General features: G+C 45.3%; 1 protein-coding gene across 1 annotated transcript in view; it reads right to left on the bottom strand.

Moving 5' to 3' along the window:
* The window catches only part of clec16a (C-type lectin domain containing 16A), a 324,098-nt gene that overhangs the window by 143,193 nt on the left and 156,640 nt on the right, over window positions 1-24,265 (bottom strand). The window contains exons 17-18 of the mRNA XM_072481721.1: window positions 6,465-6,515; window positions 710-838 (exon numbers count right to left, since the gene is read on the bottom strand). Coding sequence (XP_072337822.1) covers window positions 710-838; window positions 6,465-6,515 — 180 coding nt within the window. The remainder of the gene's footprint in view (window positions 1-709; window positions 839-6,464; window positions 6,516-24,265) is intronic.

Raw genomic sequence — 24,265 nt, 5'->3', positions numbered from 1 at the left:
CACTTTCTCTCAGAAGGGAGATAGTGAACGTAGTGGAGTGGCACGGTAGCACAGTGGTCAGCACAGTTGCTTCACAGCTCCAGGGTCCCAGGATCGATTCCCGGCTTGGGTCACTGTCTGTGCGGAGTCTGCACGTTCTCCCCGTGTCTGCGTGGGTTTCCTCCAGGTGCTCCAGTTTCCTCCCTCAGTCCAAAGATGTGCAGGTTAGGTGGATTGGCCATGCTAAATTGCCCGTAAGTGACCAAAAGGTGAGGCGGGGGTACTGGGATGGGGAGGAGGCATGAGCTTAAGTAGGGTGCTCTTTCCAAGTGCCGGTGCAGACTCGATGGGCCGAATGGCCTCCTTCTGCACTGTAAATTCTATGATCTTATAATAATAATAACCTTTATTGTTACAAGTATGTGAAAAGCTCCTAGTCGCCACATTCCAGTGCCTGTTCGGGTAAGCTTGTACGGGAATTGAACCTGCGCTGCTGGCCTTGTTCTGCATCACAAACCAGCTGTCTAGCCCACTGAGCTATACCAGCCCTTAATCTATGATCATCCCAGTGCTCCTTGGCCTATTTATGTAAACCCAAACAGATGATGAAAGCCTTCTTGTTTCATGTTATGATTATATCCTTATTTTGAAGAGTTGAGCATTTGCAGATTAACATGAACTAACTCTGGGCTGTTAAATGGATCAGTTCGGACTGTATTGTGGTGCTTACCCGCCTTGTTCTCTCCACATCTCCACATGGTAGCCTTTTTACAAAATCTATACCAGTTAGTGGGGTGCCAGTAGGAGGTAACAGAATGGACGCATCCATCATCAGGTACTCTACATTCAGGGGTTTACTCTTGAGGAAAGAAAAGCAAAAATAAATTACCAGAATCTCATCGACCTGAAATGCCGGGCGTGATTTTACCAAATGGGAGCTATGTCCCATAGCCAGTGCGTTTAGCGCATTTTTCCTGGCGATCGCAGCACCAAGAAACATAACGCTATCTAACATGACTCCTGTTAGATACGGGGCCTCAGCAGGGAATGCACGGGCGAGGTTAGCCTCGCTCGCCGAAACACCTCAGTGCAGGGAACGATCGAGACTCCAGCGCGAACCCCGTACATCCCCCAAGCTCCAACTCACTGTAAGGGGTCCAGAGACCACCCCTCACTCTCCCCCCCACAACCGCCCCCCCAATCGCTCGATCACTCGTGCACCTTGGCAGTATCAGGCTGACACCAGCAGTACCGGGGGTACCACCCTACCCAGAGGGCATGCATCTGTAGGACCTCCAATCCCTTGGGAGGCGGTTCTTTCTGGTCCCCGTTTGTGGAGACCAGTACTGAAGGTTGCTTGCCTGAGGTCTCCAAGGCAAAGGGGATAGATCCCAACACCATGGTTACTTCAGGGAACAATAATAATAATTTGTCACAAGTCGGCTTCAATAAATTACTGTGAAAAGCCCCCTAGTCGCCACATTCCGGCGCCTGTTCGGGGAGGCCGGTACGGGAATTGAACCCGCGCTGCTGCCTTGTTCTGCATTACAAGCCAGCTATTTAGCCCACTGTGCTAAACCAGCCCTTGCATATTACAGTGAGATTAGTTGTCTTGCTCTAATATGCAGACTTGCCAAAAAGTGATCCTGCCCACAATGGGCAGGCTTCACATCGTGACATATTGAAAGATTGCATTAGATCTCGCAAGGCGTGGGGAGCCGGGTATATCCCGGGAGCGGCGTCTGCTGTCATTTAACAACCAGGCTGCGCCACGGCTTTTCAGGCACAGTGTGGCCAGTAGATTGCGCTCGTTTTTTCTCTCCACAGTTGCTGCGAGACTTATTGAGTATTTCCAGTACCTTCTTTGAAACAAACGCAACCTAGTTCCCATTGAATACAGAACAGCAGGGGGAAAAAAAAACCTTGCATTTGCCACCATTTACTTAAGAATCTCTACAGCTATTTTTAAATGATTATTATTGTTCTCCCTGTAGGGAGGGCAAACTTTGAAGAGCCGGTGAACCAAACAAAATTCCCAGAGAACCGGTAAGGAACCAGAAGGTAACATTTAGAGAGTGAATAACATTATAGAAACTTTTTGTTGGGCACATCCTGGGTAAATGGTTTGCATTCCCACCCCACAACTTTTCTTTGACTATTTAAAAAAATATAAATTTAGAGTACCCAAGTCATTTTTCCCAATTAAGGGGCAATTTAGCGCGTTCAATCCATCTATCTCGCACATCTTTGTGTTGTGGGGGCGAAACCCACACAAAGGGAGAATGTGCAAACTCCACATGGACAGTGACCCAGAACCTGGGACCTCGGCGCTTGAGACTGCAGTGCTAACCACTGTGCCGCTTCTTTGACTATTTCACTACACCTGAAGGCCATGACACAAGGCAGCCATTCCAGACTGGCTATTTTTTTCAATGGATGTTCAAGAAGTGTTGTCAAAGTCAGGCTCAATCTCCTTGGTGCATTCCCAGCAGCATTGCACAATTGATCTGAGCAGAAACCTTGGCTAATTTTTTTTTGTTGCTGTACTGGAGACATTGTGATCAATGGCAATACCATAATGTCACTCAGAGAATTTAACGCTGCCACTTGCATGTATACAAAGCAAAGAGGCAAGAAAAATACGCAGACGGAGGCAGAATTATAAAAGAAAAAGCCTGATTGTTAACTGAGAATATTGGCACAAAACAATAATTTCTGAGCAAAGTTAAGATCTGAAAAGTCGTGTCTGTCCGTTATAAAACCCTGCCGATATCAATAAAGTACACGGGCAATGGAATTTTCAGATGTTCAAAATCTGAAGTAAAAACAAAAGATATTAAAAGTCTACTGCACCTGAAAAAAAGATTGGTCAACATAGGGGAGCGCAAATGGTGATGCAGGCAGGCGCAAAATCCCGCTAGAGTCGGGAAGCTAAAATCTTGCCAGCTCTATTTCCTTTTAAAAAAAAATAAATTTAGAGTACCCAATTCATTGTTTCCAATTAAGGGGCAATTTAGTGTGGCCAATCCACCTACCCTGCACATCTTTGGGTTGTGGGGGCAAAACCCACGGAAACACGGGGAGAATATGCAAACGCCACACAGACAGTGACCCAGAGCCAGGATCGAACCTGGGACCTCAGCACCGTGAGGCAGAATGCTAACCACTGCGCCACCGTGCTGCCCCCCCAGCTCTTATTTCCTGATTTTTCCCTATCCCTTGCCAGTGATAGAACGAGGTTTCCATCCACAAAGGGCAAGAAACTCATTGTAATACAATTAAATAAATTGTACTTTATTTATACTTAACAAGCCCTCATTTCCCCCCCCCCCCCCCCCGCCGCTCACTTAATATTGATACCTCGCAGATGTAATGTCACATTGGCAAGGTTTAGAACGGGTATATAAAGGCCCTGCGCTTGGGTGGTGTAGGAGGTGGGTTATTTCTTCGTTCAGATCGGGGCATCCTTTGAAGATGGTGCCCTAATTTCTGTGGAGCTGGTCGTGCCGGCTCAATCAGGTCCCGCCTTGCCACAGCGACGGCATAAGCTACGCCCCCGAATTTGTTTTGCTCAGAGTGTGAGACGATCTGGGTCTAAAAATGAGCCTGACACTAATAGTGCTGTCTAACAGGCAACTTGGTTTGAGGATCAAGCTGCTTCTGCAGGGCAAGACAACCAACATGTACAAAAGTAGAACAATCACTACATTTTAGTGGAGAACAGTGCACATGTGGAAGGGAAATACTATTTGTTTCGGTATAGCATATGTACAACATTCTACAAGGAAATGAAGATTATCCCATACAAGATAGCCAACTTGTGATCTTCATACATATTTTCCAAATTCCACTGGGATTCATAACCAAGTTGCACCCGAAATAAATGAAATCAAGCACGTCACTAATTCCTAATAGTAGGATGGACATAGTATAGGGCAGCTCCTGTTTATATCTAAAAATGCATGATGAAAATAATTTGGTTTGATTCGTCTTGGGATCAACATTTCACAGCTTAGTTAGGTCAAGCATTTTTTCCTGTTTATATCCTTCCCATCACAAAGACCATCTATTTCATTATGTGACTTTGCCCATTTCAGCCAATTTGCTATAGAAATATTCATCTACGTTTGTCACCTGCAAACTGGAGTATCTCAATATTCTTGTGGCAACCCCTCTTCCTTCACCTGCTATAAACGTTAGCTGATGCAAAGCTCTGCTACTCGTACTACATCTTACAGCAAGTCCTATCCATTTATCAACCAATTTAAAATTCTCATCCTTGGGTTTAAACTTTTCCCTGACTTAATCCATTCCCTTCTTCAGCACTACAACACCTTAACCAAACTCCGTACCTTTGATTCGGATCTCCTCTCTCCGCCACCCTTTTCTTGGCCCCATTATTGGTGGCATACTTCATCGAGCTCAGCCTCACATTTCAAATTCCAACTGGAAAGCCCTGCCCCTCCATCTCCACCTTTAAAGCCCCCCTTAAAACCCAACTTCAAGATCGGAACCGATTTCTCCTTCACAACAAAAACAGAAAATGCTGGAAAATCTCAGCAGGTCTGACAGCATCTATGGAAAGAGAAGAGAGACAACTTTTCCAGCATCCGCAGCCATTTGCTTTTATCCCCGATTTCTCGTTTGTCTTTAGGGCCATTTGACTTTTTATTCCTCTGAAGGGCCTTTGGGATATTTATTTACAATAAAAGATACAAGTTGTTGTTGTTTCTCCTATACCTCCTTCTACTTTCCATTCCTCGATCAACAACTTTTGTTTTCTTGTTTAATGTCTTATCGGCTAGTTTCATGCCCTTTTAGTTTACAATCCGACCGACATGATCTCTCTACATCATGCAGAAATGTTTCACCTTTTTAGCGTTTTAAGAGGCAAATTTAAATTCTGCACAAAATACAATGCAAGCCGACAGCAATTGCTTCTTCTTTCGATTTGTTGCAACACAGCTACTCCCAGAATTGAGAAACAAACTGTGCCATGACAACAACCGCAATTAAGGATTTGTGTAACACAAGTTCCGCTGACAGACGCTTTGTGCAGTATATTTAACCTCCATGGCAAGAAATATCATCGCCAATCTACATAAACGTATGGTACCAATACTAAACTGAGCACTCTCTCAGAATTTGAAGGGCTAGAATCCCAGGAGGTAGAAATCATGCTTCAGCTTAACAAAACACGGGTTAGACCAAACCTGGAGTACTGGGAACACATCGTGGGAAGGATATAATGACCTTCGAGGGTGTACAACATACGTTTACCAGAATGATACCAGGACTTCACAGGTTAAATTGAGGGGGAGAGATTACACAAACTAGGGTTTTACTCCCTGGAATTTAGACGGTAAAGGAGGATTTGACTGGAGTTTTCAATTATGGGGAACGGATAGGGTAAATAGAGAGTAACTATTTGCGCTTGTCGGGATGCCTACACTACAGTGCACAGTCTAAAAATTAGAGTCAGGCTTTCAGAAGTGAAATGAAGAAATACCTCTATATACAAAAAGTGTAATAGAAGTTTGGAACACCCTTCCACAAATGGCAACGGATACTAGATCAATTATTAATTTTAAATCCGAGATTTATTTATTTTTGTTAACCAAAGCTATTAAGGAACATAGAGGAAAAGTAGGTTAATGGAGTTAGGTCACATTAAATAGCAGAACAGGTGTGAGGGGCTAAATAGCTGTAATGTTCTTATCGGATGGCCTGATTTATATTACAAGAACACTTGTAGCTAAAGCTATAAACCATTTATTAACATTAACTCTGGGTAAACTATATACAAACAACAGATGAACCACAGTAAGATCAAGCACAAGCAACCTCTCTCCAGCCAGTCTGAGAGGTCACCTGACTTTAACTTCCACTTATATACTTGTGAGACTCCTAGTGGTCATTCGGTGAATTACAAAACCACGCTATCACTACAATGGCCTCCTCACATTCCCAACGTTATCCAACCTAATTTGAAAACTATTACAAATTTGTTAAACATACTAATTATATTATTGATAAAATATTGCACATTATTGATAAACATATTTGATGCGGAGTAGGTACCAGTAGGTAATCTCAATAACTAATGTACATCATGAAAACCATTGGTGACAAATTATCAATGTCTCTAATTAATGCCTTACTTGCACTATTTAAGGCAGTGAGTATCTTAAGGCAGTGAGTATCAAGAATGTTTGTAGGCTTAAAAGAGGATCTACAGAATGTCTATTCTTGTGTAATTATGGGGCAATAGTCTTGCAACACAATTGTCTCTTGCTCATCTTTAAGAAAACATTGCTCTATCACACAAATGAAGTATCCTATACTCCTTCAATGTAAAGCTTGTATAGTTTTGCACATAAATGATTTCCCATGCTCGAGTTGTAGGAATACACATGTTATAGAATTAGGCTAAAGACATTCAACTCCTTAAGCTGCATATTGAACTAACTCAGATCGTCACTTACCATCATGGCTCGATATTCATCTTCAAACATATCAAGGAAAATTTCTTCCCCCTAAGAATAAAGAAAATGCAAAAAGAAAAGAATGTTTTTGTAACTTGATTAAAACTTTACAAGAAAAAGCTTTGCCGTTTGATTAATCTCACATTTCCACATTTAGCTGGATTGGCTATGCTAAATTGCCCCGAGGTAGGGTTACATGGATAGAGTGGGGGATTGCACCGAGATAGGGTGCTTTTTCAGGGAGCTGGTGCAGACTTCATAGGTCGAATGGCTTCCTTCTGTACTGAAGGGATTCTATTCTATTTACATAACCCTCACAAAAGGTGAATAAACTGGAAATGTGCTTCCTCCAGACAGGGGAAATCAGGCAAAGACATCCCAATAACTTCAAGCTAACTGGACAGCAATGCAGGTTGAGCTGTGGCAAACTATCGGTCAGCAAAGTGCCAGAGGCTTTTAAAAAAATAAAATATTTTATTAAAGTTTTCAAACAGAATTTTTCCCACTTTACAAATCAACATAAAAATAGCACAGTAACTGATAAATAACATTATTTCAATAATATAGTGAACTAACAAAGTAACAAAAAAAATAGTGCTCCCCCACCCCGGGCTGCTGCTGGCGAACTATTTTCCCTTAACGTTCCGCGAGGTAGTCAAGGAACGGTTGCCACCGCCTGGAGAACCCCTGAGCCGATCCTCTCAGCGCAAATTTCATTCGTTCTAGTTTTATGAACCCTGCCATATCATTTATCCAGGCCGCCACGCCGGGGGGTTTCGCTTCCTTCCACATGAGTAAGATCCTTCGCCGGGCTATCAGGGACGCAAAGCCAAAATATCGGCCTCGTTCGCCTCCTGCACTCCCGACTCTTCCGCTACCCCAAATATCGCTAACCCCCAGCCTGGCTTGACCCGGACCTTCACCACCTTGGAGATCACCTTTGCCACTCCCCTCCAGTACTCATCCAGTGCCGGACACGACCAGAACATGTGTGTGTGGTTCGCCGGGCTTCCCAAGCACCTCCCGCACCTGTCCTCCGTTCCGAAGAACCTGCTCAGTCTTGCTCCCGTCATATGTGCTCTGTGTAGAACCTTAAATTGAATCAGGCTAAGCCTGGCACACGAAGACGAGGAATTTACCCTGCTTAGGGCATCAGCCCACAGACCCTCATCAACCTCCTCTCCCAGCTCTTCTTCCCATTTTCCCTCCAGCTCTTCTACCATCGCCTCCCCCTCATCTCTCATCTCTTGGTATATTTCGGATATTTTTGCCCTCCCCGACCCATACCCTGGAAATCACTATCTTGGATCCCCTGTGTTGGGAGCAGCAGAAATTCCCTCACCTGTTGCCTCGTAAACGCCCTCACTTGCATGTATCTGAAATTGTTCCCCGGGGGCAACTCATACTTTTCCTCCAGCGCTCCCAGGCTCGCAAACGTCCCGTCTATAAACAGATCTCTCAGTTTCCTAATTCTTGCTCGTTGCCAGCTCTGGAACCCTCCGTCCATCTTTCCTGGTACAAACCTATGGTTGTTCCTGATCGGGGACCACACCGAGGCACCCGTCACCCCCGTGTCGCCTCCACTGCCCCCAGATCCTGAAGGTTGCCACCACCACTGGGTTTGTGGTGTACCTTTTTGGGGAGAGCAGCAGCGGTGCCGTCACCAGCGCCTTTAGGCTCGTTCCTATACAGGACGCCATCTCCAGCCTCTTCCACGCCGCCCCCTCTCCCTCCCTCATCCACTTACAAACCATCGCCACATTGGCGGCCCAGTAATAGTCGTCCAGGTTCGGCAACGCCAGTCCCTCTCTGTCCCTGCTACGCTGCAGGAACCCCCTCCTTACCCTCGGGGTCTTCCCTGCCCACACAAAACTCATAATGCTCCCGTCTATTTTCTTGAAAAAGGCCTTCGTGATCAGAATGGGGAGACATTGAAACACGAAAAGAAACCTCGGGAGAACCATCATTTTTACCGCCTGCACTCTGCCTGCCAATGAGAGCGGCAGCATATCCCACCTCTTGAAATCCTCCTCCATCTGCTCCACCAGCGGCGTCAGATTAAGTTTGTGTAGAGTTCCCCAGCTCCGAGCTACCTGGATCCCCAAATATCGGAAGCTCCTTTCCACTCTCCTTAACGGCAGGGCGTCTATTCCTCTTCCCTGGTCCCCGGGGTGTATTACAAAAAGCTCACTCTTCCCCATATTTAGCCCATATCCCGAAAAATCTCCAAACTCCCTCAACATCTGCATAACCTCGGTCATCCCCTCGACAGGGTCCGCAACATATAGCAGTAGGTCATCTGCGTAGTGACACTCGATGTTCCTCTCCCCCTCCATTTCTTAGAGTCTCTCAACGCTATGGCCAGTGGTTCAATTGCCAACGCGAACAGTAATGGGGACAGGGGACACCCCTGCCTTGTTCCCGTGTAGCCGAAAATACTCCGATCTTTGCCGGTTTGTGACTACACTTGCCACTGGGGCCGCATATAGGAGTCTGACCCAACTGACAAACCCCTCCCCGAACCCAAACCTCCTCAACACCTCCCATAAATACTCCCACTCTACCCTATCAAATGCCTTCTCTGCGCCCATTGCCACCACTATCTCTGCCTCCCCCTCCGCTGGGGGCATCATTATCACCCCCAGCAGCCGTCGAACGTTGACATTCAGTTGTTTCCCCTTTATAAACCGTCTGGTCTTCATGCACCACCCCCGGGACACAATCCTCTATCCTCGTCGTCAGCACTTTTGCCAGCAGCTTGGCGTCTACATTTAGAAGTGAGATAGGCCTATATGACCCGCATTGCGGCGGATCTTTAACCCGATTCAGGATTAGTGATATCGTCGCCTCCGACATTTTCAGGGGTAGAATCCCCCCTTCTCTGGCCTCGTTAAAGGTTCGCGCCAGCAGCGGGGCCAACAAGTCCACATATTTCCTGTAGAATTCCACCAGGAACCCGTCTGGTCCCGGGGCCTTCCCTGCTTGCATATTTCCCCAGTCCTTTAGTCACCTCATCCACCTCAATTGGCGCCCCCAGACCTGCCACCTCCTGCTCCTCCACCCTCGGGAACCTTAGTTGGTCCAGAAACTGTTGCATTCCCTCTTTTCCTTCCGGGTGTTGGGACTTATATAGCCTCTCATAAAAGGTCTTAAACACCTAATTTACCTTCCCTGCTCTCCGCTCCGTAATTCCCGTTTCATCCCTAACTCGCCCACTCTCCCTCGCCGCTATCCTCTTGCGAAGTTGGTGGGCCAGCAGCCGGCTCGCCCTTTTCCCCATACTCATATCTCATCCCCTGTGCCTTCCTCCACTGTGCCTCTGCCTTTCCTGTGGTCAGCAGGTCAAACTCAGTCTGAAGTCTTCGCCTCTCTCTACACAGTCCTTCGTCTGGAGCCTCCGCATATCTTTTATCCACCCTCAATATCTCCCCCACAAATCTCTCCCTTTCTTTGCCCTCTTGTTTCTCCTTGTGAGCTCTAATGGAGATCAACTCTCCCCTAACCACCGCCTTCAGCGCTTCCCATACTACCCCACCTGAACCTCACCATCGTCATTGACCGCCAGGTACCTCTCAATACATCCCCGCATCCTTCCACAGGCCCCCTCATCCGCCAATAGTCCCACATCCAGTCGCCAGAGTGGGCGCTGCTCCCTCTCCTCTCCTAATTCCAGATCCACCCAGTGCGGGGCATGGTCTGAAATGGCTATGGCCGAGTACTCCGTTCCTGCCACCTTCGAGATCAGTTCCCTACTCAAAACAAAGAAATCTATCCGGGAGTATACCTTGTGGACATGGGAGAAAAAGGAGAACTCTTTGGCCACCGGCCTAGCAAATCTCCACGAATCCACTCCCCCCATTTGCTCCATGAACCCCCTAAGCACCTTGGCCGCTGCCGGCCTTCTTCCGGTCCTGGATCTAGACCGGTCTAGCCCTGGATCCAGCACAGTATTGAAGTCCCCCCCCATTACCAGGCTTCCCACCTCCAGGTCCGAGATACGTCCCAGCATCCGCTTCATAAATCCAGTGTCGTCCCAGTTAGGGGCATATACATTTACCAGCACAACCTCCTTTCCCTGCAATCTACCACTCACCATCACGTATCTACCCCCGTTATCCACCACTATATTCCTAGCCTCGAACGACACCCGTTTCCCCACCAATATCGCCACCCCCCTATTTTCCACGTCCAACCCTGAGTGGAACACCTGTCCCACCCATCCTGTCCTTAACCCAACCTGATCCGCCACCTTCAGATGCGTCTCCTGAAGCATGACCATATCCGCCTTCAGTCTTTTTAAGTGCGCGAACACCCGGGCCCTCTTAATCGGCCCATTCAGGCCTCTCGCATTCCACGTGATCAGCCGGATTGGGGGGGCCACCCGCCCCCTCCCAGACTAGCCATCCCCTATTCTGGGCCAGCCCCCCGTCTGGGTTTTGCGCACCCACCAATCCCCCAGGCGGTGCCTTCCCGTCCCGACCACCTCTTCTCTTGCCAGCTCCCCTTTGCTCTCAGCAGCAGCAACCCAGTTAGTTCCCCCGCCCCCCCAGATCCCCATCTAGCATGGTTACTCCCCCCATGATGCTTCCGAAAGTCAGCTAACTCTAACTGATCCCGGCATCCCCCGTTCTCTCTTTGACCCCCGTGTGTGGAATTCTCTTCCTTCCTGCGCCTATCTTCCCGCCATCATCTCCATAGCGCGGGAAAAAAAACCCCCGCGCTTTCCTATCGGCCCCGCCCCCTATGGCGCAGCTCCCTCATTCCCCATCCCCCCTCTCCGTCCCTTTTTCCACCGGCGCCCACCTTCCTCCGTGTCCCCCCATCTCGAGGAGAAAGATTCCCAGTCTATCGTTTCAGTACAATAAACCTCCCATTCCCCAATTTACATTTCAGTACAACAACCTCGTTGTTTCCCCCCTAACATCAGACTCTCAGTTCTAGTCCAGTTTCTCTTCTTGGATGAAGGTCCATGCCTCAGCCGCCATTTTGAAGTAGTAGTGCTTGCCCTGATGCGTTACCCACAACCGCGCTGGCTGCAGCATCCCAAATTTTATTTTCTTCCTGTGAAGCACCGCCTTGGCCTGATTGAAGCTCGCCCTCCTTCTCGCCACCTCCGCGCTCCAGTCCTGATACACTCTTATCACCGCATTCTCCCACCTACTACTCCGTACCTTCTTGGCCCAGCTCAAAACAGCCTCTCTGTCCGTGAAGCGGTGAAATCTCACCACTATCGCCCTTGGTAGTTCTCCCGCCTTTGGTCTTCTCACAAGGACCCGGTGAGCCCCTTCCACCTCCAGGGGGCCCGAGGGGGCCTCAGCTCCCATTAGCGTATGGAACATCGTGCTCACATAAGCACCAACGTCAGCTCCCTCTGTTCCTTCGGGGAGACCTAGAATCCGGAGGTTCTTCCTCCTCGAGCTGTTTTCCAGGGCTTCCAGCCTTTCGATACATCTCTTATGTAGCGCCTCATGTGTCTCCATTTTTACCACAAGGCCCTGTATTTCATCCTCGTTTTCGGCTGCCTTTGCCTTCACTCCACGGAGCTCTATCGCCTGGGCCTTTTGTGTTTCCTTCAGCCCATCGATTGCCAATAACATCGCGCCAGCACCTCCTTCTTTAGTTCCTCCACACACCGTCGGAGGAATTCCTGCTGGTTCGTGCCCCATGCCGTCTGGGCACCATCCGCCGCCATCTTGCTTCTTCCTTCTCTTCTCTGCCGCTGCTCCAAAGGATCCTTCGCAATCTGGCCACTGCCACTGGCCTTTTCCATACACACCCAGGGGGGCACCTTCCTTCGTCACCCTACACTGGGTTTGGTCTGAAAAAATTTCCGTTAGGGCTCCCGAAAAGAGCCCAAAAGTCCGTTAGAACGGGAGCTGCCGAAACGTGTGGCTTAGCAGTGCATCGCCGCAACCGGAAGTCTAAAGTGCCAGAGGCTTAACTCTAGACCTTATTAATTCAAAACCATTTTGGTGAAGAACGTCTTTTATGTGCAAATGCTTTAAATTCTAGATCAACCGCAAATTGCAATCCCAACATAATGCTCCAGTTAGTAGAACTGCCAAAAATACCTAGAAAGGTGTCCTAAATATATAGCCAAGTGAATTTAGTAACTGATCAACTTGGTAAGGATTAGGAATTGGGATGCTCTGCAACCATTTTAAAGATGTAAAACATACCAATTTAGCAGTGAGTCAGCCAGCACCCAATCTGCAGATGTGCTGATCCCACTATTGAAGTCACAGTTAAGTTTTTTTAGACGTCTTGAATGATCAGCTGAAACAACTTGTTGGACCCTTCTACTTTGTAAAAGGGTGTAATTTCAAATTAGTCAGTAATGATCAGGTGGCAGGCTTTCCCATTCAGGATTCACCAGTGAAGCAAATGAAAGGCAAGGAATAAAAAGCCTTCTTGGGGAGTTACGAGGAGCAGGGTGTTCCCCTAACTCACCTTGTGTTGTGATCGTGCCTCATTGCCCACTCCAGCCACTTCTGTGGGGACTTATCAGAGTGTCGATTCAGAGGCCTGCTTCGCTGCCTAGTGATGGAGAGTAAGCTTACCGTTCTAGGTTAAATCAGATCCAAGGCTCAACAACGTTGAGGAATTATTCCCTGCAATCAGTACATGGGAACGCCATGCAATTTCTATCCCTAAACGTTAGCTGGATAGTTTCTATTTTAATCAATTGCAGGAATGAGAGAAATGTTGTTGCTTCATTTACTTTTACTTTTTAAGATCAACATGAAAGTAAGAGAGTCAGTACGCAAAATCAGAAAAAATGTCACAATTCATCTGGTCTCAGCTAGTCTTTGAATTGTTTGCAATCTATTTTCCAAGAAGTACGATGCATTTCACCAGTTTGCTCTTTCCCAATAAAAGAAAACCCGCACTGAACTAGTATCAATTCACAGTAGTTGGGTCAAACTTTATTTCCCTGGCCTCCTTTCGTGTAAAAAGAAATCGATTTTAAAAAAAACTATGAAGTCAGACGATTGGAGAAAAATATCTGAAAATCAAAGGAGGCTTTTGTTCTTCAAACTGAGAAGCACTTCAAACAAAAAGGTCACAAAAATTCCAAACATGATTGAATTTACATAACTATGAGACAGTCATAATTCACCAGAATCTTCCACATCAGTTACAGTTCTGCTTAAACAAAACAGGGCACTCAGATTCACAACAACTTTCAATATCACCTGGATTTGATTTTACCAAAGCACAATTATTTGAAATAAAAATTCACAAAATACGCTCTAGTACAGAGAGAGAATAGGTCTCCATTAGAAGAATAACTTATTCCATGATGGCCAGGGATAACAAAAGCACACCATTTCCAGTTTGCACAAGTTTACTTCAACGAGCCTATTATACAAATAAAGGCAACAGTGACGTCTAATTCTTGCATAATGCTGAAGCATAATTTTACTTTTGGTAAAAGAATATTTGATTAATGAACAAGATGTTGGTGATTCATAGATTGGTGAAAACAATTCCTAGAGGAGCATGAAACAGCACCGTTTATACACCAGAGTGATTTTGAGGAGCACATCAGAAGCGGGAAGCACCCTTCCCAAAGCTTCCAATGGCTCCTGCACTCCCACAGGACTTCTATACCGTTTACTTCATCCATTGCTTCTGTGCAAGAGGGACATCAGATTGGAGGATTACACATAGTGGTCAGATAAATAAATTGGGGGAAACTCCAAGCTAGACAGTGTTGTAATTTAAAATAATTTTGTGGGATGCAGGTATCACCAGGAAAGCCAACATTTATTGCCTGTCCCCAATTGCCCTCGATGGTGTCGAACCGCCTCCTTGAATACAACTAAGTAGCCTGCTAGGCCATTTCAGAGGGCAGTTAATAGTCAATCACATTGCTGTGGGCCTGGAGTCACCTGTAGGTCAGTCTGGGTAACAATAGCAGATTTCATTCCACACGTACATATGATTTCATTTTGCATTTTCCTTTTAGTTTCTTTTCTGGCACAGAAACTTTATTTTTGAGTGATTGTGACTCAACAGGGAAATATATAACGCTTCCTTAGGTTACCTCTGGTGCAGAGTCAAAGGCCAAGATCCTGGTTAACTGAACTTTTAACGAGCAAGGATCAGAAACATTTGATAAATAAAAAAGATACTTTAGACCAGGTCTTGTTATTTCAACTGTTAATTCACATTCTGAAACCATCCAGCTTCACAACTTCTCGCTGCTGTTGATTGCACCCACAATTTCCCTTCTCCAAACATATTTCAACTCAAATCAATGTAAACAAACTGGAATTTGGGTTCACATGCAGGTCCCAAGTCCGCACGGATGGGAAGTGAGGCTGCAGCGGCAATCTTACCAGTGACGGCCTTTTAACTGGATGTCACTGGGTCCATTCAATTAAGGGCAGCTGGCTTGCGCTTCCACATGGCAGTGCTACTGGGAAAGGTGGCCACTGCAAGAGGATCAAGTGGATGCCTCCATTTTGTGACATCAGAGGGCAGTCAGAAATTATTTTTTTCCGACAGGGCCAGACAGGCAGGCCCCGTTTGTGGGAGCAGTAGGGCTGCAGCGATGGCCAGTAACAGCGCAGGCCCCCTCGTTGGGCCACAGGGGTCTCCAGATGCAATGCCATCTTCCGGGAAGCCACTGGGAGGCTTGCCTCCATGCACATCGCTGCCTCACCACCGTCCCTGGCAAAATGCAGTCGGCCCAATAAGATGGCCTCGATTGGCCAAACTGGCTACCCACCTCTGAGTGGGAGGTAGATCAAACCCAGCCATTGTCACCAGTAGCAAAACAGTGCTCCAGATGTGGTTCCCTGGTATTTTAACAGCACCGCCCCACATCCTAGCTTACCAACCAGGGCCAGTAAAACCCCAATTGAAGATCCAAATGTCCGATGCACATACTTGAAGTAATTATATCATTTGGGAGTTCCAGAAAGCCAAAATCTGCTAACTTCTGTTCTGAAGATCTTGCCTTTCATAGCCCTTTACCTCGGATACAGGCCATACTCTGGCTTTCATATTAACTTGTTTCAATGTTCACTTTGGTGGTAATCTGTATTTTAAATACTTTACTGTCATTAACTGGTACTTATGCCAAATTGTTATTCGCAAGCATTACACCTTCTTGTCAGGTAACAATACAGCTCTGAAGCAGCAGAAGAAAAAAAAAAAAATCATAAAAAGTAAAACTTGTATTGAAACAAACTTATTCTGTTGCTTACAAAAATATCTCACATAAAACAAACTTATAATGATTGTCATTTTGTGGCCAAAGAGTGCTGGGCAGCAGAACGAAGTGAAGCAATTTCTGACTGGAATAAAAGTGCATTTATCTTCAGCCGTCAAACTGAAACCAAACAACGTAATCCCTAGGGATATTTCGAGTTTTCACAATACATGCTTCAAAAGATTTCTGCAGCTTTTGAGTGGTAGAAATTCATGTGAAACGCAGGGCACCACTGAACATGCAATTCATATTATTCTCAGAATCAAATGCATTCTGAAACATTATTAACAAGCTAAATTAAAATATGGAAGTTCCCTGAAAAGGATCAGTGGATTAAAGGGAGGCAATGTAATCAGCATGGTACACAAAATTTAGAAATGTTGGATGGAAGCTAACTCAGAATGAATTGCAGGAGCTAGAAACAGGGGTAGCCATACAATTGAGGGTAAAGCAGGCACAGAGTTACTTGAAACCATAATTTTAAATAGATATTCATTTGAAAAGCATAGAATCCCTACAGTGCAAAAGGAGGCCATTCAGCCCATTGAGTCTGCTTTAGCTATCCGAAAAGAAAACTGCTGCTTCTCAGTACAGATTTTCTTACATCCCTGGATTCTTGAGTGTTTTGAAATAAAAGTATCCAAATACTGCACAATACACATAAAATGAAACAAAAACAGCAACTTAAAAACAGCTCTTTCAACTGAGGATCACCAGACCTCAGGCGAAGGGAGAGGTTGTGAAGACGGGCCTTCACGAATAGCCCACGCTGCTGGCTTTGCTCTGCATCACAAACCAGTTGTCCAGCCAACCGAGCTAAACCGGCCCCTAGTTGGAAATACACTGTCAGTTGATCAATGTCCGTAAAACAAAAAAGACATGTTATGATGTTTGGTTGTGTCACCTTTCGGCTGAACAGGGCTGCATATCTGAAATGTCAGCAAGACCTTTCTTTACAGCTGCTGACTGGCATGATGGTGAATTGTGAAACACGATTCACACTATGTGATATCTGTGAAGGTAAAGTAGGTGAATGGGTGCCTATTTCAAAATTTGCAATAAAATTAGCCAAAACACACAAAGCCCCCTCCCCGCCAACTAAAAAAAGCAGGCACCCTGGAGAAAAAGTAGTAAGGAAAACACTTGCATAGGAACAGGAATATGCCATTCAGCCCCTCGTGTCTAAATCAATCAGACCATCATTCAGTCAGTGTTCATGGTTGATCCAAATCCTAACCCTATCCACCTGTCTGCACTCCACATCCTCATGTTCTGTAGCAAAAATAAATGCCAGATTGTAAAATTATTAATTGAGCCAGCATCGACTACTTTTTGTGCAGAGTTCCACATTTCTATAACCACTTTCTTCCCGACTGGTCTTGCTCGGATTCTATCGCATTTTCCGAGACTCCCCTATCAGATGAAAAGGTGTCTCTCTATTTGCAAAACTGAGTCCTTTCAAAATGTTTAAATCCTCAATCAAACCAGCCCGTAACCTTTCATAATCTCTCCTCACAATGTAACTCATGGAGAATGGGTAACACTGTGTGGAGTCTGCATATCTGTGCTGCATTCTTTCCAAGGTCAATATGTCCCAAGCAGTGGCACTCTGAATTGTAGACAGTGCAGCACTCTAGATGTAGTTTGTGTAGTGGTAGGAACATTTCCTCTCCATTATATTCTAGATCTCCAGTTATAAAGACGAACATTCAACGAGGTTATTTAATTATTTTTGCACCTGATATTTTAAGCTACGCCAACATAGACCATCATATCTTTGCACATCACAATCTAGAGTCACTGCTTTTTCAGCATCTATAAGCAATGGAGCTCTGGCAGCAATGTCACAAGAGTCTGCAATTTACATCTACATCTACCAAACTCAGCCCAAGGGTATGGTATGACCACAGCATGAACACTTCTTGGTTTTTAAGAAGTGACATAAATTGTACTTTTGGTTTCTACTTTTTAAACTTCGCAACTATTGAAACAGATTGCAAAAATAACACAGATAAGCTGTAGCTCAGAAGGTATCGTAATACTTTCCCAGCATCTGTCAGTTTCCCAAGACCAAGAATTCCGACTTTCCCGGAGGTTTGTTTATTTTAAATCATCCTACAATTTAAAACAATTAAATCCAGAAAATGTCCATACTTGTTTTTGAGCCCCATGAGCCGGAATGTTATTACTCAGGATGGTTGAACTCAATCCAGCATCAACCACAGTCTAGTGTACATCACTTGCCTGGAGGAATAACCATTGTACTTCATACAAGTGAAGAATGCACAATTCTTATGAAGCAGGAAATATTTTGGCCAACTCCAACAGCCTGTTACAGGGCAGCACTGCTGAATCACCCACCTACAGAAGATCTGCACGAGTCAGTGGTATGAGGGAGTAACTAAAGGCAATCTGAATACAAGGAGCACAAAATAAAATTCCCATCACTAAAACCATAGGCTGTTATTCTAAACACACACTAATGCCCAGGTTATACTGGTATGATCCAAGATGATAAAATAAATATAATTGTACAACATCATCTGCAGCACACACACACACACACACACAATAAACGGGGTTAAGGAAAAAGGAAGAGGCTTCAGGGCACAGCCAGAATAAAACACAAGTTGGGGTTTTACTTGGGTCCAGAGTCCAGAATCAGAAGTTTAATGGGTGGTTTCTTCCCACAGCAGGTCGATTGATTGTAGGGTGATCCGTCTTTCGGGAGGCGACTCCCATGATGGGAGAAGGCACACAAGTTCCACAGTTTTTTTTTCTTTAAATTTAGAGTACCCAATTCATTTTTCCAATTAAGGGGCAATTTAGCGTGGCCAATCCACCTAACCTGCACATCTTTGGGTTGTGGGGACGAAACCCACACAAACACGGGGAGAATATGCAAACTCCACACGGACAGTGACCCATAGCCGGGATCGAACCTGGGACCTCGGCGCTGTGAGGCAGCAATGCTAACCACTGCGCCACCGTGCTGCCCTCGAGTTCCAAAGTTTGCAGATTTGGACCAGAGATCGGTCTGCTGCCAGCGGCTTGACAACAAAATGCAGGGTAGCACAGGCTGCTTGCCTGGAGCTGCTGTTTCCTTCAGAGGTCCAGCACTAACTGACCTAAAGGTCCAAACACTATAATTAAAGGAATGCAGACAACCCCAGTCTCAGTCAGGTGATGCTGGCTTTGGGCTGTTAAAACAATGACCTCTTATTGAAACTATTGTGTTAGAACAGTTAATGCTTAAGCCACGAGCACCATGATGAGAGATTAGGACCTGCAAAGGGTCGTCTTTGTTCGAAGCTGACTGGAGCAGGTCAACTGTTGGCTGGGTTGTTGGGTGGCTGGAATGTTTATACTATGTGTGACGAATGGAGAATTTTAGGAATATTGGATTCTAAATATTGGAGCAATTTACGGTTTGAAGCCTGGGATTAGAGTATGCTTGACTGAAGTGGTCATGTTTTTTAAAAATGGTTTAGCTTTGCAGGGCCTGGCAGCTTTTAGAAACCAGAAGGTGAAATTGACCAGAGGAAAGTGTTTTTCAGTCTGGACTAATGCATTGTGGTTTGACTGGGGAAAGTTCCTGGAAAATTAATGTGCTTTAGCATGGAGAGTCAATTTGTTCTTCAGCTTGGGGAGATGATGTCACTTCTGGGTGGAGCTAAGGGATTCAGAGAGACATTTTGTGAAAACGTGGGAGAAAAATTGAAGTCTGATCTGTCTGACAAGTCCACAACTCTTTCCCATCCGGATGGTTATAAAAAGAGTAATAATATTTAAAGCAGAGCAGACTTGTCTGAGGACAAGGAAGACACTGAAACACGCTGGATGAGCCAGCTTTTTGAAGACATCCCATTGCCAGAGTCTGAATGGGTTCTAACAGGAGCCCAAATCTGCTCTGTGAAGCAAGTATTACTCTATGCAGTGCTGGTTTTAGGATGGATTGAGAGCTGCATGTTTCCTTTCTTGTTGTTTAATGAGGAATTGAGCAGCCGTGTTTAAGGGGTAACTGCAAGCTGTTTTTTTCAGGTTTGAAGTTAAAGGGTTTAATATTGTATTTGTAATAAAGTTTTGTTTTAAAAAATACCAAATCCCTATTTCGTCATGAAATCGCTCCTGGAGCAAATCATTCTTTCAAATTTGACAAAATAAACTAAAATATTGGCGTTTCGGTCCAGTATCCCAGCCACTGTTGGGGTCTGGTCTGGAATTGAAATTTATGCAAGGCGAGTAATATTCCAGATGTTTGAGGTGTTAGCCTTTGTTAACTGCGAAACCTCTGGAAGTCAGCATGTGACCAGGTGCCGTTACCCTGTCAGCTCAGCAATTGTCCATTTTGAAGAGCATTAAAAATTACTTGAAAAAGTCCAGCTGATGAAAATAAATATAGCAAAAGAGAAATAGAAAAGCAAGCTGCAAGGAGAATCCAATATCTGCAAATGGGTATAGATAGATTAAGCAAGCGGGCAAAAATTTGTACATGATTGATTTTATGTAGGAAAATGTGAGGTTATCCACTTTGGCAGAAAGAACAGCAAAGCACAAAAGTTATTTAAGTGGTGAGGGACTGCAGAATGCTGTAGTAAAGAGGGATCTGGATGTCCTGGCACATAAATCACAATAAAGTAGCATGCAAGTACAGCAAGTGATCAGAAAAGCAAATGGAGTGTTGCCCTTTATTGCAAGGAGGATGGACTACAAAAGCAGGGAAATTCTGATACAACTGTACCATAAGACTTTAAGAAGTCTTACAACACCAGGTTAAAGTCCAACAGGTTTGTTTCGATGTCACTAGCTTTCGGAGCGCTGCTCCTTCCTCAGGTGAATGAAGAGGTATGTTCCAGAAACATATATATATATATATATATATATATATATAGAGAGAGAGAGACAGATTCAAAGATGCCAGACAATGCTTGGAATGCGAGCATTAGCAGGTGATTAAATCTTTACAGATCCAGAGATGGGGTAACCCCGTTTAAAGAGGTTAGGATTTCGCCGGCCAGATGGTGGGGGATGAATGTAATGCGACATGAATCCCAGGTCCCGGTTGAGGCCGCACTCGTGTGCGGAACTTGGCTAGAAGCTTCTGCTTGGCGATTCTGCGTTGTCGCCATCCTGAAGGCCGCCTTGGAGAACGCTTACCCGTAGATCAGAGGCTGAATGCCCTTGACTGCTGAAGTGTTCCCCGACTGGAAAGTCCGTTTGAATGTAGGAAACGCAGCAGCAGTATTTGAGCACAGGTCATTTTCTTTCTAGGTGTAGGTGAGGTCAGATCACCAATAGACCATTCTGTTCTTCCTCAAAGAGTGCCACAGGATCTTTTACATCCACCTGAAGTTTAACCCATCACTCAAAGATGACATTAACAGTGAGCAAATCCACAATACAATAGTGAACTGAATACCTATATCAGCCATCCAAGTCTCTGGAGCGGGCCGTGAACAGGCAACCTTCTGACTCAGAGACAAGAGCGCTACCCGAAATTAGACACTAAAATTGGTCTAAACATTCCTGAAATAGGGAAGGAAAATTGTTGACCATGATCACCTGACAACCCCCTTCCTGTTGATTTCAGAGGAGGACGTGATTAGTTCAATCGTGTGGCTTTCAGGTCAACTGTGGTAATAGGAAATCAGAGCAGAAAAGGCCATTGTAGTACAACCAGCTGGTCCCAAATTCACAAAAATACCATCGGCCTTCTCATACGGACCTCAATTGATTTTTTTTAAAACCACAAAATAGCGAGTTTCTCTTGAAGTTTCTGATGCTATACACATCTCTGTACTTATGCATTCAGTTCCTTGTATTCACCACCCCTTTGAGTTACTTGTCCCGGTTAAGATTGTGATTGTGCTAATTATGCTGAATTGTCGGTCATGGTTCAGTTGGTTGCCCACATTAAACAGCATTTACTGCATCAGTCCAATGCCACTATTTATCTAGATTCCTCCCTGCATTTAACCCACGTGCATCAGCAAAGTTTTTTCTATTACTTTCAAATCGCTGATGTACAAAATAAACAATACTGGCCCTGAAGCGACCTACTAAGCATCACCTTTCATTCTAATGCAGGTTCATATATAACTACACTTTGCTCCTCTGATTGACCCAAATACTGACCCACTGTGGAAGCTTTCTCGCCCCCCCCCCCCCCACCCCCTACATTTGGTGCAAATTAATCTTCCGTGTAACACTGGCACTCAAATTGTTTGAGCGAATGCAGGAGTAAGCTAGTGAGGGCAGCTAGTACACCTGCAGCCACGTATCAGAATGCACTGTGACCGTCAGAATAGAAAATGCCAAGAAGACAATACGAATACAAGTGAAAATTTGCTTTAGAACAAAGAACAATACAGCACAGGAACAGGCCCTTCGGCCCTCCAAGCCTGTACCCATCAGCACTTCCTTGTGCCATATCCCTCTGCACCCATCCTATCCATGTATTTGTCAAGCTGTCTTTTGAATGTCATTAATGTATCTGCTTCCACAACCACCCTTGGCAACGCGTTCCAGACACTCACCACCTTCTACATAAAAAAACCTGCCTCGCACATGTCCTCTAAACTTTGCCCCACGGACGTTAAACCTATGCCTCCTGGTGACTGGCCCCTCCACCCTGGGAAAGAGTGCCTGCCCATCCACTCTATCCATGCCTCTCAATCTTGTAGACCTCCAACAGGTCACCCCTCAACCTCCGTCTTTCTAATGAAAACAGTCAGAGTCTATTCTTAATTTAGTGTCCGGAAAATGATTTTAAAAATCCTACTTAAAAGCTCTTGCTACTCATAAGTAGGACTTCATCAGTTGGGCTTTGAAAGCAGCAAGTGTATTGATGCAACGGGAACAAAGTCATACTGCAATAGTCCTTTCATGCAGAGTGACTCATGTTGCAAAACCTGCCCCAGCGAAAGTAAAAATTGGCATTATATAAATAATTTTTGGAAGTTGCATTCCATTTTGACCAGCCTACTTAATAAATAAACTTATTAAATAAAGGTATCGCAAGAAAAATTCTGAACTAGTCTTATTTTAATAACCAAATGTCTAGGACTCTTGAATAAAATGCCGATGCCTATTTTGCAGCATGAATTTAGAATTGGGCAAAAACCACAGGCGAGACAAGTGAAGAAAGAAATACTCACAAAACCATTCCAACCCAATAAAAAAAATAAACTAGAAAAATGAATTTATGAAATTTGCCACGCAGAAAGCAGTTAAAATGTTTGTATAAGAAAGTGCAAAAACAAAATAGGCATTGCTTGGCCAAACAGCACTGCTTGCTTTGAGCAACATGCCTATGTTGAAGCATTGAGATAATTAACTAGAAAATGCTGGAAATACAAAAAAGTGAGCCAGGCAACATTTGCGGGAGGAGAAACAGAGTTTAACTTTCAGTTCAACAACTTAACACCTTTTGAGCAAGAGCAGATGGGGGGAGAGAGAACAGAAGTCCGTGATAAGGTGGAGAGGCAGGATTAAATGACAAAGGGGAAGAGGGTGCAAGGCAAAATAAGGTGGATAATGGGACAAGTATAGAAACAAGAGATGGATCCCGAGGAGGTGTAAGTAGTTACAACAGAAGAGCAGAGGAGAAAGGAAGCATGGAGAATCTGGCTAATATAGATGGGTTCCCGGAGACTATCAAATAAAAGGAAGGCAATCCACAACTGTCTGCAGATTTCTAGCACCTACATTATTTTGCTTTGGTTTTGATGTTTATTCACTATCACCTCTCTTCCAGGAACAGCCTCCAATGAAGTTCTTCTCTCTGATGGGATTTTCATTTCTCTCTTTTACCATGCTGACCTGACAGCTCACCATCATTGCGGGTGTTATTTAAACACCAAAATAGCTCACCCCAGCTGAACTCTGAATTTACATCCACACCGTTCTTTCACTTCACATTTCCTTAATAGTCAGGAATAGGAAGAGGCAAAGTAAATTCTGTGGTCAAAATCCCAAAAGCTCAGGAGCTTGGGGGTGCAGGACAGAGAGATGTCGAGAGAGAGAGATGTCGAGAGAGAGAGATGTCGAGAGAGAGAGATGTCGAGAGAGAGAGATGTCGAGAGAGAGAGATGTCGAGAGAGAGAGATGTCGAGAGAGAGAGATGTCGAGAGAGAGAGATGTCGAGAGAGAGAGATGTCGAGAGAGAGAGATGTCGAGAGAGAGAGATGTCGAGAGAGAGAGATGTCGAGAGAGAGAGATGTCGAGAAAGAGAGAGGTCGAGAAAGAGAGAGGTCGAGAAAGAGAGAGGTCGAGAGAGAGAGAGGTCGCGAGAGAGAGAGGTCGCGAGAGAGAGAGGTCGCGAGAGAGAGAGGTCGCGAGAGAGAGAGAGGTCGCGAGAGAGAGAGGTCGCGAGAGAGAGAGGTCGCGAGAGAGAGAGGTCGCGAGAGAGAGAGGTCGCGAGAGAGAGAGGTCGCGAGAGAGAGAGGTCGCGAGAGAGAGAGGTCGCGAGAGGGAGGTCGCGAGAGGGAGGTCGCGAGAGGGAGGTCGCGAGAGGGAGGTCGCGAGAGGGAGGTCGCGAGAGGGAGGTCGCGAGAGGGAGGTCGCGAGAGGGAGGTCG

This window comes from Scyliorhinus torazame, chromosome 17, assembly GCF_047496885.1.
Source record: "Scyliorhinus torazame isolate Kashiwa2021f chromosome 17, sScyTor2.1, whole genome shotgun sequence".
Classification (NCBI taxonomy): Eukaryota; Metazoa; Chordata; class Chondrichthyes; order Carcharhiniformes; family Scyliorhinidae; genus Scyliorhinus; species Scyliorhinus torazame.
Note: the sequence above shows the minus strand (reverse complement) of the source record. Positions and strands in the feature narration are given on the sequence as shown.